The 14,375-nt window shown below is 46.4% G+C and overlaps 1 protein-coding gene across 4 annotated transcripts in view; it reads right to left on the reverse strand.

Moving 5' to 3' along the window:
* The window catches only part of AKAP13 (A-kinase anchoring protein 13), a 329,213-nt gene that overhangs the window by 175,644 nt on the left and 139,194 nt on the right, over window positions 1–14,375 (reverse strand). For all 4 annotated transcript variants that reach the window (XM_053223592.1, XM_053223593.1, XM_053223591.1 and 1 more), the window contains one exon: window positions 6,802–6,985. In XM_053223592.1, the coding sequence (XP_053079567.1) occupies window positions 6,802–6,985 (184 nt within the window). The remainder of the gene's footprint in view (window positions 1–6,801; window positions 6,986–14,375) is intronic.

Raw genomic sequence — 14,375 nt, forward strand, 5'->3', positions numbered from 1 at the left:
CTCTGCTATTCCAACCAACTTGCAACACCAATCCATCTTCTTAGGAAGTCCAAGGCAGTGTAAAAGTTCAAGTGCGGTTTGTAACCAATTCCTGGTCCATTACTTAGCAGCTGTGGCAATTCCTTTCTGAAGTGAGGAGACTATGCCCGCCCCCAAAGGGCTGGAGAGAGAGTAAGATATACAAACATTTATGCAAAGTGCCTAGCACAAATACAATAAACGGCAGCTGGGGCTATTGTTTTATAAATACATAATGCTCAGAAAGTGCACTTTGCGGGGCGCCTGGGTGGCTCAGTCAGTGAAGCGTCCAACTCCTGATTTGGGCTCAGGTCATGATGTCAAAGTTCCTGAGCTCAAGCCCCACATTGGGCTCCACAGAGCCCAATGGGACAGAGGACAGTGTGAAGCCTGCTTGGGATTCTCTCTCCTCCCTCTCAGCAACGCCCCCTCTCTCGCTCTCTGCCCCTCCCCCACTCATGCACATGTACAATCTCTCTAAATAAATGAACTTCAAAAAAAAAAAAAAGAACAAGTGCATTTTGCAATTTTCTAGCATGCTGCTGCACAGGGCAACAATCCTGAGATTACTATTTGAATGGCTTTAACAGGAAAAAAAAAAAAAAAACTAGGTAATGTCAAAATTCTTAAAATGTTCCAATTGAAAATTTACCAACAAAGAAAAAAAGTCATTGAACACCAGATTGGTGAATCATCGTAATCAAATTAGGTTGGTTAAAAGACTGACAATATTATGAAACATGCTTCCGCTCAAAATTCTATCAATAAAGTGTAAACACATCCCAAGGACAGGCTTGTGCACAACAACCACTGACTGACTAGATGGCCTTGGGCAAGCTAGCTGGCCTGTGTGTTTTCCCACCTGCGGAAGAACACCAGCTGTATGAACCTGCACCTCAGACCTCAGCGGAAAGGTTCTAAATGAGGACACACTGAAGCACTAACATAGCAGGTACTCGTTAACGCGTGCGCCCTCCCCTCCTCCCAGATTCCTCTCAGTTCTACAGCCTTCTTCACCAGGACACAGAGACCCAGATCACACAGTGAGAAAGGAGGATGGGTGGATGGACGGACAAATCTAAGGACGGACAGGTGGATGGAACTTGAGCCAGAGAAATGTAAAGTTCAAAACAAAACAAAAACAAAAACCCTCCTCCTCTCTGGCTACTATTTCGAAGGTAAGTTTGTATGCTTGTTTCGCTCCTTCCCCTCCTAAGCAAAAGCAAAGGCTCCAAACTTGGTTTGTGCCAGATGGGCTATGGAGGACCCACTTGCCAAGTACTCAAAGAGGACCCTAAAAAGGCAATCGCTATGTTAACAGAACATCTTGCTCAACAGCACCGAGTTCCATTTTGCAATATCTACGCTTGAGTACTTACTCTACCAGTTGACCCTGAACCCAGGTTTCAAGTGTAAATGTGCCAAGAGAAGGACGTGAGAATCTACAGACCCGAACTCTCTGAGAGGGGCCGATATCGCCCTACAGTAACAAACCACAGCCTAGTGCCCAGTGTTGGCCAGGGTGGGTCTACACTCTGCAAACACACGGGTGTCATCTCTACCTAGACAGGTCCTTGGATTTTGAGCTTGAGCCTGGTTCTGAAACTCTGTAGCCTTGTGACTTTGGGCAACTCACTTCACCTCTATGGCCTCAGTTTCCTTAGTTATAAAATCGGGGTAATAACACCTAACCTATCCACTCATTAGGGTCCCATGAGAACCAATGTCAAAAGACAGCTGGGGTGTCAACAAGACTTTCAACACCACGTAATGGGTAACAGAAGTGGAAAGCAGAGGTCAGGACTAAACAGAAAGCCTCTCCTCATTAAGTGTTAATCATCCCATATCCCTGTGGCCTCTTCCGGAGTCTCTTTCCTCCTGTCAAAATTTTGTAGAGAGAAGATTATGGGCCTTGGAATTGCACACGTGTGTGTGTGAAGGAGCTCCACCACCTTCTAGAAAGCCTTGGGTTAGTTACTGTCCTTCTCTGAGCCTTCGGATTTCGTCCATACAACACAAATAAGGCCTATTTCAGAAGGTTTTCATAAGGTGGAAGTGAAATATCAGCCATAATGTACCAACCATGCTTTCTAGCACACTGCAGGCAATCAATAAAGAGATTTGTTAAACTGATACAGAACACAACAGTTTGAAACTCTGAAGCTCGCTCTCAGGGCAAATGCAGTATTTCAACACTTTCGTGTCAATGCTCCAGAGTTTAAATTCTCCACAGGAGTCATCTTCCTGGAAGGGTGGCAACAATGGAAACGATCCCACGTCCATCTGGGGCTCCCTGTTCTGTCACCCAGAGGCATCACATCACAGCATCGGGCAGAGGACCAAACTAATTTTTTTTTGTTTTTAAAACAAGTGCTATCTATTACACTAGAGAATAACTTCAAATCTAATCAAGCAGGAACAACCAAATGATACCCGGAATTACCTTCCAGACTTTGACAGAAACTTCTTAACGTTATGAAAAACTGATACGAGTCTAGAAGTAATGGAAAAATCAAGGAAAGGGCAATAATATTCTTTCAGTCACTGTGTCACACTCTTCATGCATTCCTTCATTTCTTCCTCACGGCAATGCACACTGGCCCTTCAGGAGGGTAAGCGGATCACCCAAGATCATCCAGCTTCACAGAGGCAGACCCTGGGTTCAAGGCTAGCCTGCCTCCATACAAATTCTGCCCCCCTATCTGCCAACTTCAATTCACAGGGAACTGCAATAAGTATCGCAAAAAAAGATACTGTAGGTAGACCAATCAACTGGAATCAGAGTCTCACTGATGAATCAGCTATCACTTTACTGATTATGTGACTGTGTACGAAGCTTTCACACAGAGCACCTCAGGGTCTAACACAGTATCTGCACAAAGCTGGTGACACAGACCAATAGGTATTATCTGAGGGATGAGAAACTCAGCACGGGTAGGTGACTAACCACTTTCTTTCAAGTCACCCAGGCTACTAAGTGGGGAAGCTTCGTTTTTAATTAAGCTCTTCGTTCCTCAGCGACTCCACTAAACCATACTGTCTTCTCTTAAAGCGAAAGTAAAGTATTCACAGCCCCTGTATTTGCTCCAAGCAGTAACCATAATCTGTGTGACAAACCCGGATTCCTCACACAGCATATGCCAGGCGCTTGGCTCTGCTTCCAAGAGATAGAAATTATTATCCTTGTCTCTTTTTAAGTGGATGTAGAAACTGAGGCTCAGAGAGGAAAGTTCCTTACTGCGCCCAAAGAAACACAGCTACAAATGGCAGAGCCAAAATGCAAACTCAGGTTGGACTCCAAAGTCTGCACGCTTGGCCACCACCTGGAGCCGCCTCCTGGTCTCCGCCCTTTCCCTCCCCCGAGATCAATCCAGGTCTCCAGACGCTTCTGTGTTGTGTATGATGTGTCCGATAGCACCCGGCCCTCCCATTCTCTTTCTGGAGGACTCCAATGCAATTCCCATCCGACACCGTCACCTCGCAGCTCTAGCTACACGAAGAGCCTCAATGCTTGGCTTGTCTCCCTCTTCTACCCATCATCATGAATCAGGGCACCTCGGGTGGGGCGCTCAGCTAACTTCTGCCCAAAATGGGGGAGACAACTTTGCATCGGCCTAACAGCCACGGCAGGCCGAGGTGAGGGTTCTTCTCAGGCAAGACTGGTAACATTTTGTTTAAAGCGAACTTTCAGATCAAAAACACACCCGTATTCATCATGTCAGATCAAAATATAAGCGAAGCTAAAAGAGCAGTAAGTCCACCAAACTCTCCCTTCCCTGTCACTGAACTTGGTGAAAGTTAACAATGATGGATTATAGAAAAGGGAAACTACCAAAACGTCCCAAGAGTCACCACTATCTGCCGGGATTCAGTATCAATTTCAAGAGTTCTCTACAGACATGGGTCTTATTTAGATAATCTCTCTACTTCCAAGCACAACAGAATCGATTTTCACACAAAAGTAAATCTGTTTATCAAAATGGATTATCAAAATAAGCCTCGGACACATAAACACAAAAAGAACTTGGACCCTCATCGGCACAATGTCCTCCTACCCACCCACCCCCACGACCCCCCAAAAAAACCAGGGTAAGCAGCAAGGAATGAAAACAAAAAATTTATTTTGGGAGACATATAGAAAGAGTTAAATAAACTTGAATTTTCAGTTAAGACTGGCATGCAAATAGTTATTTTGTAAGTGTAAAATGTATGTACCCCTCCCTCGATTTCATATTATTTTTTAAAAATTTTTTGAGAGAGAGAGTGCATACATGACAGCTGGGGGAGGGGTAGAAAGAAAGAGAGGGGGACAGAGGAGCCAAAGCAGGCTCTGTGCTGACAGCAGCAAGCCCTGATGAGGGGCTCGAACTCACAAACTGTGAAATCATGACCTGAGCCAAGGTCAGATGCTTAAATGACTGAGCCACCCAGGCGCCCCTCAATTTCAGATCAACTGAAAATAGAGACTAAAAAGAAACAGGTCTCTATGGAAAAATTTAATTTAAAAAGAGGAGGGGCTGGGGCACCTGGGTGGCTCAGTAAATTAAGCATCTGCCTCTTGGTTTTGGCTCGGGTCATGATCTCACATGTGGGTTTGAGCTCCGTGTCAGGCTCTGTGCTTAACAGTGTGGAGCCTGCTTGGGATTTTCTCTCTCCCTTTCTCCCACTTGTGTGCACACACACATGCGCGCGCTCTCTCTCAAGATAAATAAATAAACTTCAAAAAGGCGGGGGGCAGGGGGGTGCGTAGGAACATCCAAGTCTAAAAATTTTAGTGAAGTATTACCATACAGTGGAACAATTCGTAACTTTTCACAAACCTCTGAGTCTCACAAAATACACTCCCTCAGAAACACACGTGCACAAAGTGTTGCCTATAATTTCAAAGGCTGTGGACCTAGAGAAGCCTATTCTTGGGCCCCCTGTTCAGAATCCTAGGAGTGGCAGGGATGTCGGATGGCTTCTTAGATCTGGCTTCTAGTTCTGGCCCAGCCACCTTGTCACCCTGATCTAGTCACTGCCTCTCCAGATCTCAGTTTCCTCCTCACCCATGAACAATGATTCATCCTGACTCTAGGGTCGAAATTCTAGCAAAGTCTACTAACGTCAAGTAAGATTCAGAGATTTAGTAAAAATCACCTCCTTGCCATTTTTTAATTGCTAATTTTAATCTCCTACTGCGGTCCTGTATTTGAAAACTTTCCCAGTTGGCTTTCCCTTCAAAAGGAGGTAAGTGGCTTCTGCACATGGAACAGAGCTAGTGCTATAAAGCAAGCCAAAAAATCTTCTCCCAGAACACACACTCCCATTTCCTTAAAGCCCTGCTGCAATAGGTCTTGTGACGGCATCGCCCAGCCCAGCGTATAATAAAGCTGCTGCAATCACTTTATTTCCCCATCTGGACGGCCATCCCTAACCAGCCCTGCTTCCCTACAAGCCCTCGGAGCGACACGACCACATTTAGAGGAACTGCATTCCGGCTCCACTACAGTTATACAGAGTTCATTGTTTCAACTCCTGGAGCCAGGCTTCTCTTCCTGAGGCCATGAGGCAAACAGCAGAAGCAATCTAATCACTGGCCAGATGGGAAGTACGACGGAACGGGAACAGATCCCTCCCTGGAATCCGGTCCTAGGGCAGCTCAGGTATCCAGAGCTCACTTGAGATGACGCCCCTCCTACGGTCATGGTATCTGAGGCACCCATTAGAAAGTATCTGAAAAGAACCTTCTGTGTGGCTTGACTGGAAAAGTGACCAACTGGGCAGGTAAAGTAAACAAACATACAAACAAACGGAAAACAAACGGAAAACCTGTTGATGTAACAGTAAGTAACATTACGTTCTGAAATCTCTCCTTGGCCCTTCCAGTCCTCCTCCCTCCAAACAGCTACAAATGATGAAAAACAAAAGCAAGTACAGTAAGCCTAACATGAGCACAGTATCAGAGAATCTGGGAATACCCACTTAACTTACAAGGATCCCTCGATTACCAAAGAACATAAATCCCAACGGGGTTTCTTCTTGTTCAGATTGTGTGGCCAAAAACAGGTGATGACCACAGAATGATAAAAGCAATGTATTAAACAAGACCAGCTTCCAATGGGAAAGGTTGGCTGCCATCATGCATTTCTGTCTCTATTTATACAAGAAAAAGAGTTCTTCAAATGTTCTAACAACCCTCCTTCAAAGGGCTCTCTAAAGAGAATGCCTAACAACGGAACGTGCAGACACGCAGGATTTCCTCCTCAATGTTTCCAGGACAACTCAGTTGCTTTTTCCTGCTCGTCAGATGAAGAGACCACGGCTCTTGATTTTACTCATAGAAATTACATTCAAACCAAAACTCCGTGGTTCAGCATATTTTCTGCGTGCACTTATGCAATTAAAATACTTGTTTCTAATGAACTCTTCCGAGTCTTGAAGACATAACAGGAAGAAACGTATGGGAGACAACACCTTTCTTCTTGGACTAAACTGGGATCAACTACATACACGGTAACGGAATGCCAGCCCACAGATGAGACCCACTTGGCGTTTTCAGTGAAACCAAAGAGGCAAGAAGCAGGGAGGCAGGGAGAGAAAACGCTGAGACCACTTACGTCTGTTCTCTCTCAGGCAGTGAGGCGGTTAGCAGGAGCGAGCTGACGAGCCTCCAGCAGAAGGCCAGGCCCGGAGCTGAGGGTTTCATTCGTGGCAGAGTCGTGGGGAGATGCCAAGTGGGCGGCCCTGCCGTACACGGGGGGGCGGGGCTGGTGCGGAGGGGAAGGAAGGGGGAGAACTTACTCGGTTAGAAGCTGGTACAGCTGGTGATAGCCCCGCTCCAGGGCCAGGCTCACAGGTGTCGCCCCTTCCTGGTTGTGGATGCTGAGGGCCCCGCGGCCACCGGGCTTCTGCAGCAGGAACCACGTCAACCTCAGCAGGCCCAGCCGCACAGCAAAATGCATCAACGTCTCCCGGGGGCCGCCGTCTGTGCGTGGGGGGAGCAAATGAGAATCAGTGGGGAGAACGTGAACACACAAAGCAAATGAAAAGAAAGACGAGTCGCGTGAACACCACCGCCTCCAAAGACCTAGGATCCTAAAGTCAAACCACAACGTACACGGTGTCATCGCGGCTGGGTACAACCAGCTCTCAAGGAAGACAGAACGAAGCCGGAAAACAGTGTGACAGGCAAAGTCTCCAGGAGAACCAGGCCATTTCTATGTTCTGACTGAACACGTTCGTGCAATCAATTTATACCGGTAAATTCACACGTGTGGTTTCTCCCCTTAAACGAGAGAGAGAAAGTGCCGCCTCACAGCGCGGGGACCCAAGAGGGGGAACAGCTGTTGGGGCTTAGATGGGTGTACCAGGAGGTGCAGTCACTTAAAGGAAAAAACACCCAGACGGGAGCTGGCTAAACACTAAAAACAGGTTCTGCTTGTTAAGTACACACAGGTCTTTTTATTCCCCCACATTAAGGGCAAATCAAATTGCAGGCACTGCCAGCTTTGTTTTGTTGTGTTTAATTAAAGAAAGAAATGCATCTCCAGGCATAATAAGACTCATTCTCGGATAATGTGCTAGCAAGTTCAGAAACGCGCTCGGGCTTCCTGCACTTGAAGCGAAGGCTCCTCTCGGGTACAGTGAGTCACGTCGAAGGTGGGAGGATGAGGAAGGCTCTGGAGTCCAGCAAATCCGGGTTCAAACTGCCCTCTGCCAGATGGCAGATGGCCATCTGCCATCTGTGTGACTGTGTCACACATCGGATGTGTTACACATCCGTGTAACCTGTGTCAGCTTCATCTCTGCACCCCCGCCTTCACCTGGCCCCCAGGGTGGCCGTAACAAAAGGGCAGAGGTGGAGGAACGCGGGACAGAGACTGGCCACATGAAATCCTCAGTGCTAGCTTCCTTCCCTTCCTCTGCTCTCTCCTTCTGGACTTCAGGTTACGTTCCGGGTTCACTAACACAACACTCTCTCCTCCTCAGGTCTCCTATGCACAGCCTGGGAGGAGAGCTAGGGCCACCACCCCATGGGCTGCGCGACACTCACCTCCAGGGGGCACCCCTCGGGCCCTGGGGTGTGAATGGTGCCCACAAGTTGTGCCTGCCCTCTTCTACTCATTTTCCATGGCTCCCTCAGGTCTTGACTTCCCCACAGGCATTCCCAGACTCCTTGGACCCCAGTGTTTTCTCCTGACCCTGAAGACCTCCATGCTCCTTAAGTGAAGAGCAGTTAAGAATGAATGGTCTTTGAGGCACCTGGGTTAAGCGTTAAGCGTCCGACTTTGGCTCAGGTCATGATCGCATGGTTTGTGAGTTTGAGTCCCACGTGGGGCTCTGTGCTGACAGCTCAGAGCCTGGAGCCTGCTCCAGATTCTGTGTCTCCCTCTCTCTCTGCCCCTCCCCTGCTCTTACTCTCTCTCAAAAATAAGTAAACATTAAAAAAAATATTTTTTAATAAAAAAATTTGAAAAAAAAAAAAAAGAATGACCAGTCTTTGAACCTGTGATTTTACACTGAACCTCTCTGGTTTCCAATGTCACATGCATATTAGTTGAGTCTCCCTACTGCCAAGTAAATTTTCTTAGATGCAAAAGCCATCTTTCATATTTTACGTTTTTCCTACAGAACTACACATACTGATTCAAGAATTTATAGAGTGTTCAGCAGAGGCACGTGGCTGGAAAGAGTTCATTACCGCAGAAGAAACCTGCATGTGCAGGTGATAATCAACACCTCAGAGCAGGTGGCAGGCCCAGACACAAGGGCAAAAAGAACCTTCACAGAAGCTCAAATATCACCACCTGACTTGTGCCTCACAGCGGTTCACAAGCACTCTGCTGTCCTGGTCAAAACCAAAGAGCTAATAAGGCATCGACCAGGAACTATGTGACTTTTTAGAGACTGGTTCACCTGGCCTTGCTGGGCGATACTACACCCTCATCCTTTCTGATGCCTGATGTGCTGAGGCAGCTCAGTATCTCCAAGTCCCAACAACAAAGCCACGCACCTTGCTCCAGCTCCCCGGATCGCATCCTAAGGTCCTAAGCAGCGGGTGCCACGTGTACCTGTAGGTTGCCCCTTTCTGGAATCAACAAGAGGTGTACCACGTGGTCAGGACCCACAAGGTACCGTGCTCTGGGCTAAGTACATTGTGTATGAATGCCTTTCACCCTCACGATAACCCCGTGAGGTCTCGTTATCCTCAGTTTACAGACAAAGACAGATTAACAACTTGCCCAAGAGAATCAGCAAGATTTGAAAATTCCTCTGTCGAGTCTAGGAACCACTTATCCTCTCCATTACTCCACCCTCTTTTTGTAAAAACCCAGCAACCACGCAAGCGAGCTAATGGTGTGGTCTACAAAATCACCTTTTCGTGTTTTCCTCCAATAGATAAAAATTTTTACCCAACTTATCTTTTGTTACTGTTCCCCATTCCTTTCGTCTAAGCTTCAACCCCAGAGCATGTACAATTCAGGATCCATCTCTATTCTCTACTATTCTGTATTTTTTGCCTCTCATGATCCTTTGTCCTTGTCTTCTGTACTCTGAGAGTTACTCAACTTTGCTTTTCAGATCCTTAACTGCATTTCCTGTGAGGTCAACAGAGTCCTTTGTCCCCAATTTGAATTTAATTATGCTATGGGGTTCTGGATGTCCCTGTGTCTTTTCAACCAACTCCCTTTTCCGTCTTTGCCCTCACTGTGATGGCTTTTTGCAGATGTAATTAAAGCCCCTAATCAGTTGATTTAATAAGGAAGATTATCCTGGATAATCTGGGTCGGTCTAACTGAATCAGCTGGAAGGCTTTAAAAGCAGGGCTGAAGTGTCCCCCGGAGGTCGGCCTCAGCCTGTGTTTGTGGGGTTCCATCCTGCTCCAGATCTCCCCTTCCTCATTCACTGAGGATGACAGCTTTGGCTCATCTCAGTGGGTTTGAGCTTGTCCAAGATCTTCTCCTCTATTCCTGCCCTAACGAATCTTGGGCTTGCTTAACAGAGCCCCCACAATCATGTAAGCCACGCCCTACAATAAATCTTAACTGGATACTTCTCCCACCGGTTCTGATTCTGTGGTGGAACCCTGATCGAGGGGCTTCCGGCATAGAGGTAGATACTCTCTCAACTTATTTTCTCTGTGCTGCTTCCTTCTCTAATTTCATAATAGGTCTGCCCTCTTTGAGCTTTTAAAGAACAAATGGGAACTCTCTTCTAAATTTTTCTTTGGCTTCTTAAAGAAAACTATACTCCGGGAGCCTCCCATCTGGATATTCATGATGCTTCTCCGGTTCCTTTAGGCTGTTAATTCACTTAATGCACCACACGCTGGATGGCTGGCTTTCCCGTTTAACCATGCTCAGATGGAAAAATCCCTATGGAGGCCCAGCATGTACCCACAGAGAAGGTAGTAGAAAAGGTCTTCAGTCCCTCTTGCTATCTACTTACATTTGCTGGAATCCCCTCCCACGCCCATTTCCTCTAATCTGCAGAGAAAGCTGGTGGGCCTAGTACGCGTTCAGCCACGGTGCGACTTTTTCACACAGTCAGATTTTCCCACGAAGCAAAATGTTCCAGATTCGGGGAACAATATAGCGATCCAAGACTGCACTGTATTTTTCCTTCCCCATCAATCCACCTGAAGGCTCTGCTCACAGTACTCTGAGTCCGTATCTATAAGAACCCGAATCCCCAGTCTTTTCTGCTGTTCTGTGCTGCCTCTTCAGTGAACTGTAGCACGATGCAAGGACTGGAAGTCCACACTCCACAGGGAAGGAAACAGCAGGCCAGCATGAGAGACGGGCTTTTACAGAAACGACACTGTAGCCTTGTCACTGAATCAAGGTTTGAGAGGCAACAAAACTGCCGGAGCCAAAAGTCCTGCCACGAGGAACCGCCTGTCCTGGAGTCAACAGGTGTTAATCCTCTGCCAAGAAAAAACAAATCCCTTAGTGGTCTTTTAAAATTTTTATTGTCTCTTTTAGCAGCTATGATAAAGCTGTTCAGAGGCTGTGGGAGCTGAGACACCGGACAGTGAAGGCTGAGGTTCTGGTGACTAACATCAGATCTAGAGAATGGAGAACCCTCAGGTGGTCCCGTGCAGTCTTTTTTTAAAACCTGCCTAATCCTTCTCTCCACCCAGATTCCCACCCGCAAAGATGATCAGATGTTTTCATTTAGTGATACAATCCTGTGACTAAGTAAGGACGAAGATTTCCCCCAAGATTTTCCCCAGAGTGGTTCTCCTCCCATTCTTCAGAGCTAGTTTCAGCAGCCCACCCTGTGCAGCCTAGGGTCAGGCTGGGAGGGTCCTCCGGGTGAAAACCACCTCCATTCACCACGCCCATTAACCACCGAGGCACTGAAGAGCCGAGACAGGAACTGAGACTTGGTAACTCAGACGGAAGATCTCCTAACCCCACCATTCCCCCTCCACCCAAACGCGTCCTTGTCACTCGAGTTTAAGACAGAGCTAAGGCCAAAGGTACAGTGTGGAAGCTGCTGTATGCAACCAGGGACGGGAGAACTAAAATGGACAAACTCCCCTATGCTCATGCCTGAAAGGGAGATGAACTTGAGAAATCAGTAAAAGCTGGGGTGCCTGGGCGGCTCGGCTGGTTAAGCGTCTGACTGCGCTGAGTGCGCGGAGCCTGCTTCAGATTCTCTCTCTCTGCCCCTCCCCTGTTCATACTCTCTCTCATTCTCAAAATAAGTAAAATAAAAACAAAATTAAATTCAAAAAAACAAAGAAAGAAGCAAAAGCAAAACTAAGTCTCATTCTCCTTCAAAGAACCTTTCTTTCTGGAGCTGTCCTGTGGTGGCCTTCGATAGGTCACGTTATTGTGCCCCACGGGGCCCCTCGATGTTCTGTCTCTAAAAGGTCACCAGGTATTGGTCATGCTAAATTCAACATGAGTCGCTTACAAGCCAATACACGCTCTCCCCATAGGTCTTCCTCCGTGTTACAGGTAAAGAAACGGGGAGGCAGAGATGAAGTATTTTGCACGAATTTTTGCAGTGAAGCCAGGATGTTAACTAACGGGAGTCCACTGCCCGTGCGCGTCGCATTTCACAGCATCAAGTCTACAGCCAAGAGTTCTCCATGCCATGCTCATGCCTGCTGTGCAGGGAGACCAAGAAGCCCCGAACTCATGTAAACTGCTTCAGGTACACATCTAAATGCTCTTCTTCCGGAGGAGAAACCCAAGCTATTTTCAAAGGAGTCACTGACCTGAAAAAAGTTAAAAAGCACTGTGTGTGAACAAGGAGTGGGAGGGGATCTTACATGACCCCTGTGTTCAAATATCAGGCTGAACAACCTGTAAATATCCTGGCTTTCAACAGCAAGTAGTCCTGTTACATAACAAGGGGCCCTAGTTACCTTATTCTCCCAGGGGACAAGCTGGCTTCGCACCTTCTTCTTTTAAGAACCTTTGTGATTCATTCACGTGAGCACAATGTTCCTTTACATCCGTCCCTCAGCAGCAAGCAGGTACCTCTTAACTCATGCTACACAGCCCTTAGAGCACCCAGGATTTGTAGATTCTAATCCACAATGAATTGAACTCCAGCTGCAGAATGTGAATCCAGCACTTGAAATCAGGTTCCTGATCCCAGTTGTTGACTTAAAGGCAGGTCTATCAGGTTCCTTGCATGCATTTCACCTTGCAAAGTATGTATCTAACTTATTCAATTTCTTATGTTCTTTGAATTACTTGTAATTTATGTATAATAAAATTCATTTTTTGGGGGGGAGGCATACAGTTTTCTGAGTTGGAACACACGCATAGATTCTTATAACTACCACCACACCAAGATATAAAACCATTCTAACAGCCAAAGAATTCCCTCATGACACTCGTTTGCAGTCAGACCTATCCCCACTCCTAGCCCCTGGCAGCTACTGATCTATTTTCTGTCCCTGTAATTTTGCCCTTTTCAGAATATCCTAAAAGTAGAATCACCCTATAAGCGACCTTTGGAAATGGATTTGTTTTACTTAGCAAAATATGTTCAGGTTGTTGCATCTGATCCCCCAACAATTTGCCCCCTTTATTTTTTTTTTTTTATTTTATACCCCCCTTTTGTTGCTGAGTAGTGTTCCACTATATGGATGTATCACTATTGGTTTATATACTCACCTAATGAGGGAAATCTGGGTTGTCTGAAGTTTTGAGGGATTATAAATAACGCTGCCATAGGTATATCTGTGCAAAGACTTTTTTGAGTAAATGTAAGTTTTCATTCTCAAGGGTAAGTAGCCAAATGTGGAATTGCTGAGTCATATAGTAAATGTACATTGAACTTTGTAAGAAACTGCCGAACTAGTTTCTAGGACAGCTATATCATTTTGCATTCCCACGAGCAACACATGAGATGTTCTAAACCCTTGCCAGCTTTTTAATTTGCCAGGATTTTTAATTTTATCCTTTCTAAGGGGTGTGTAATGGCACCTTATTGCAGTTTTAATGCACTTCCCTAAGTGTTCAAACTTGATTCAGCCTTTGCTGTTAAGCAATTTTGTGCAACAGAAACTGAAGAAACACATGGCAAGTCCACAAAAATATTAAAGCTGGCCAGTTCCCTATCAAAGACAAGGAAGCTAAGGTCCAGAGAGGGGAAGTGACAGGCCTCAAGTTTCAGACTGCATTTTCTAACAGTTCTTTTTAAAAAATCATGGTAACACGAACAAACTCTCCAATTCCTGTAACTTCTTTAAATAAGACAAAACCAAACGATAAAAACACCATTAAGCCCCACAAATAACTAATGCAATCCCGTCCCGATACTGATCTGTAAATGGCCAAGCAGAACTCCCACACAGATACAGAACACCTGGGGCTAGAAGTGTTGAGGCTTCAAGATGAGGTTTCTGAAAAGGTGCTCATGCTCCGTATGATGGCAAACATTCTGATTTTTAGATCTTAGCAGTGCAGAGGCTCCTTGGTCAATATACCAACTAGAAAAAGCAAAAGCAAAGGATAAATGCTTTCTTCCTTGATTTGGTTTTTGAGTGCATGAGTTTTCTTTTTTGTCTTCCTGAGGCAAGCCTGCACTGGCAGTATGTGGACAGTAAGCCCCTGACGATAAGGGACACCACTGCTGCAGCCGGTCACAGGACGGAAGAGAACAGAAGCTGGCAAGTACCTCTCCAGAGGGAGGGAGAATACACGCATCTGGCGAGTGAGTGTGTGGGAGCAGGCACTGGGCAGGGCCCTGAACCAGAACGCGCTGGGCAGTATGGCTCAGGCTCTGCTCACTGGCAGGGAGGGTGACTTCTGGTCTGCTCGCCCTACATAATACGATAATCAGAGCTGCGTGGCCACTGAGGGGCAGTCCTGTGACTGTCCAGCTCTTTCAGAGAGAAAGCAGAA

The sequence above is a fragment of the Acinonyx jubatus genome, chromosome B3, assembly GCF_027475565.1.
Source record: "Acinonyx jubatus isolate Ajub_Pintada_27869175 chromosome B3, VMU_Ajub_asm_v1.0, whole genome shotgun sequence".
Lineage (NCBI taxonomy): Eukaryota > Metazoa > Chordata > Mammalia > Carnivora > Felidae > Acinonyx > Acinonyx jubatus.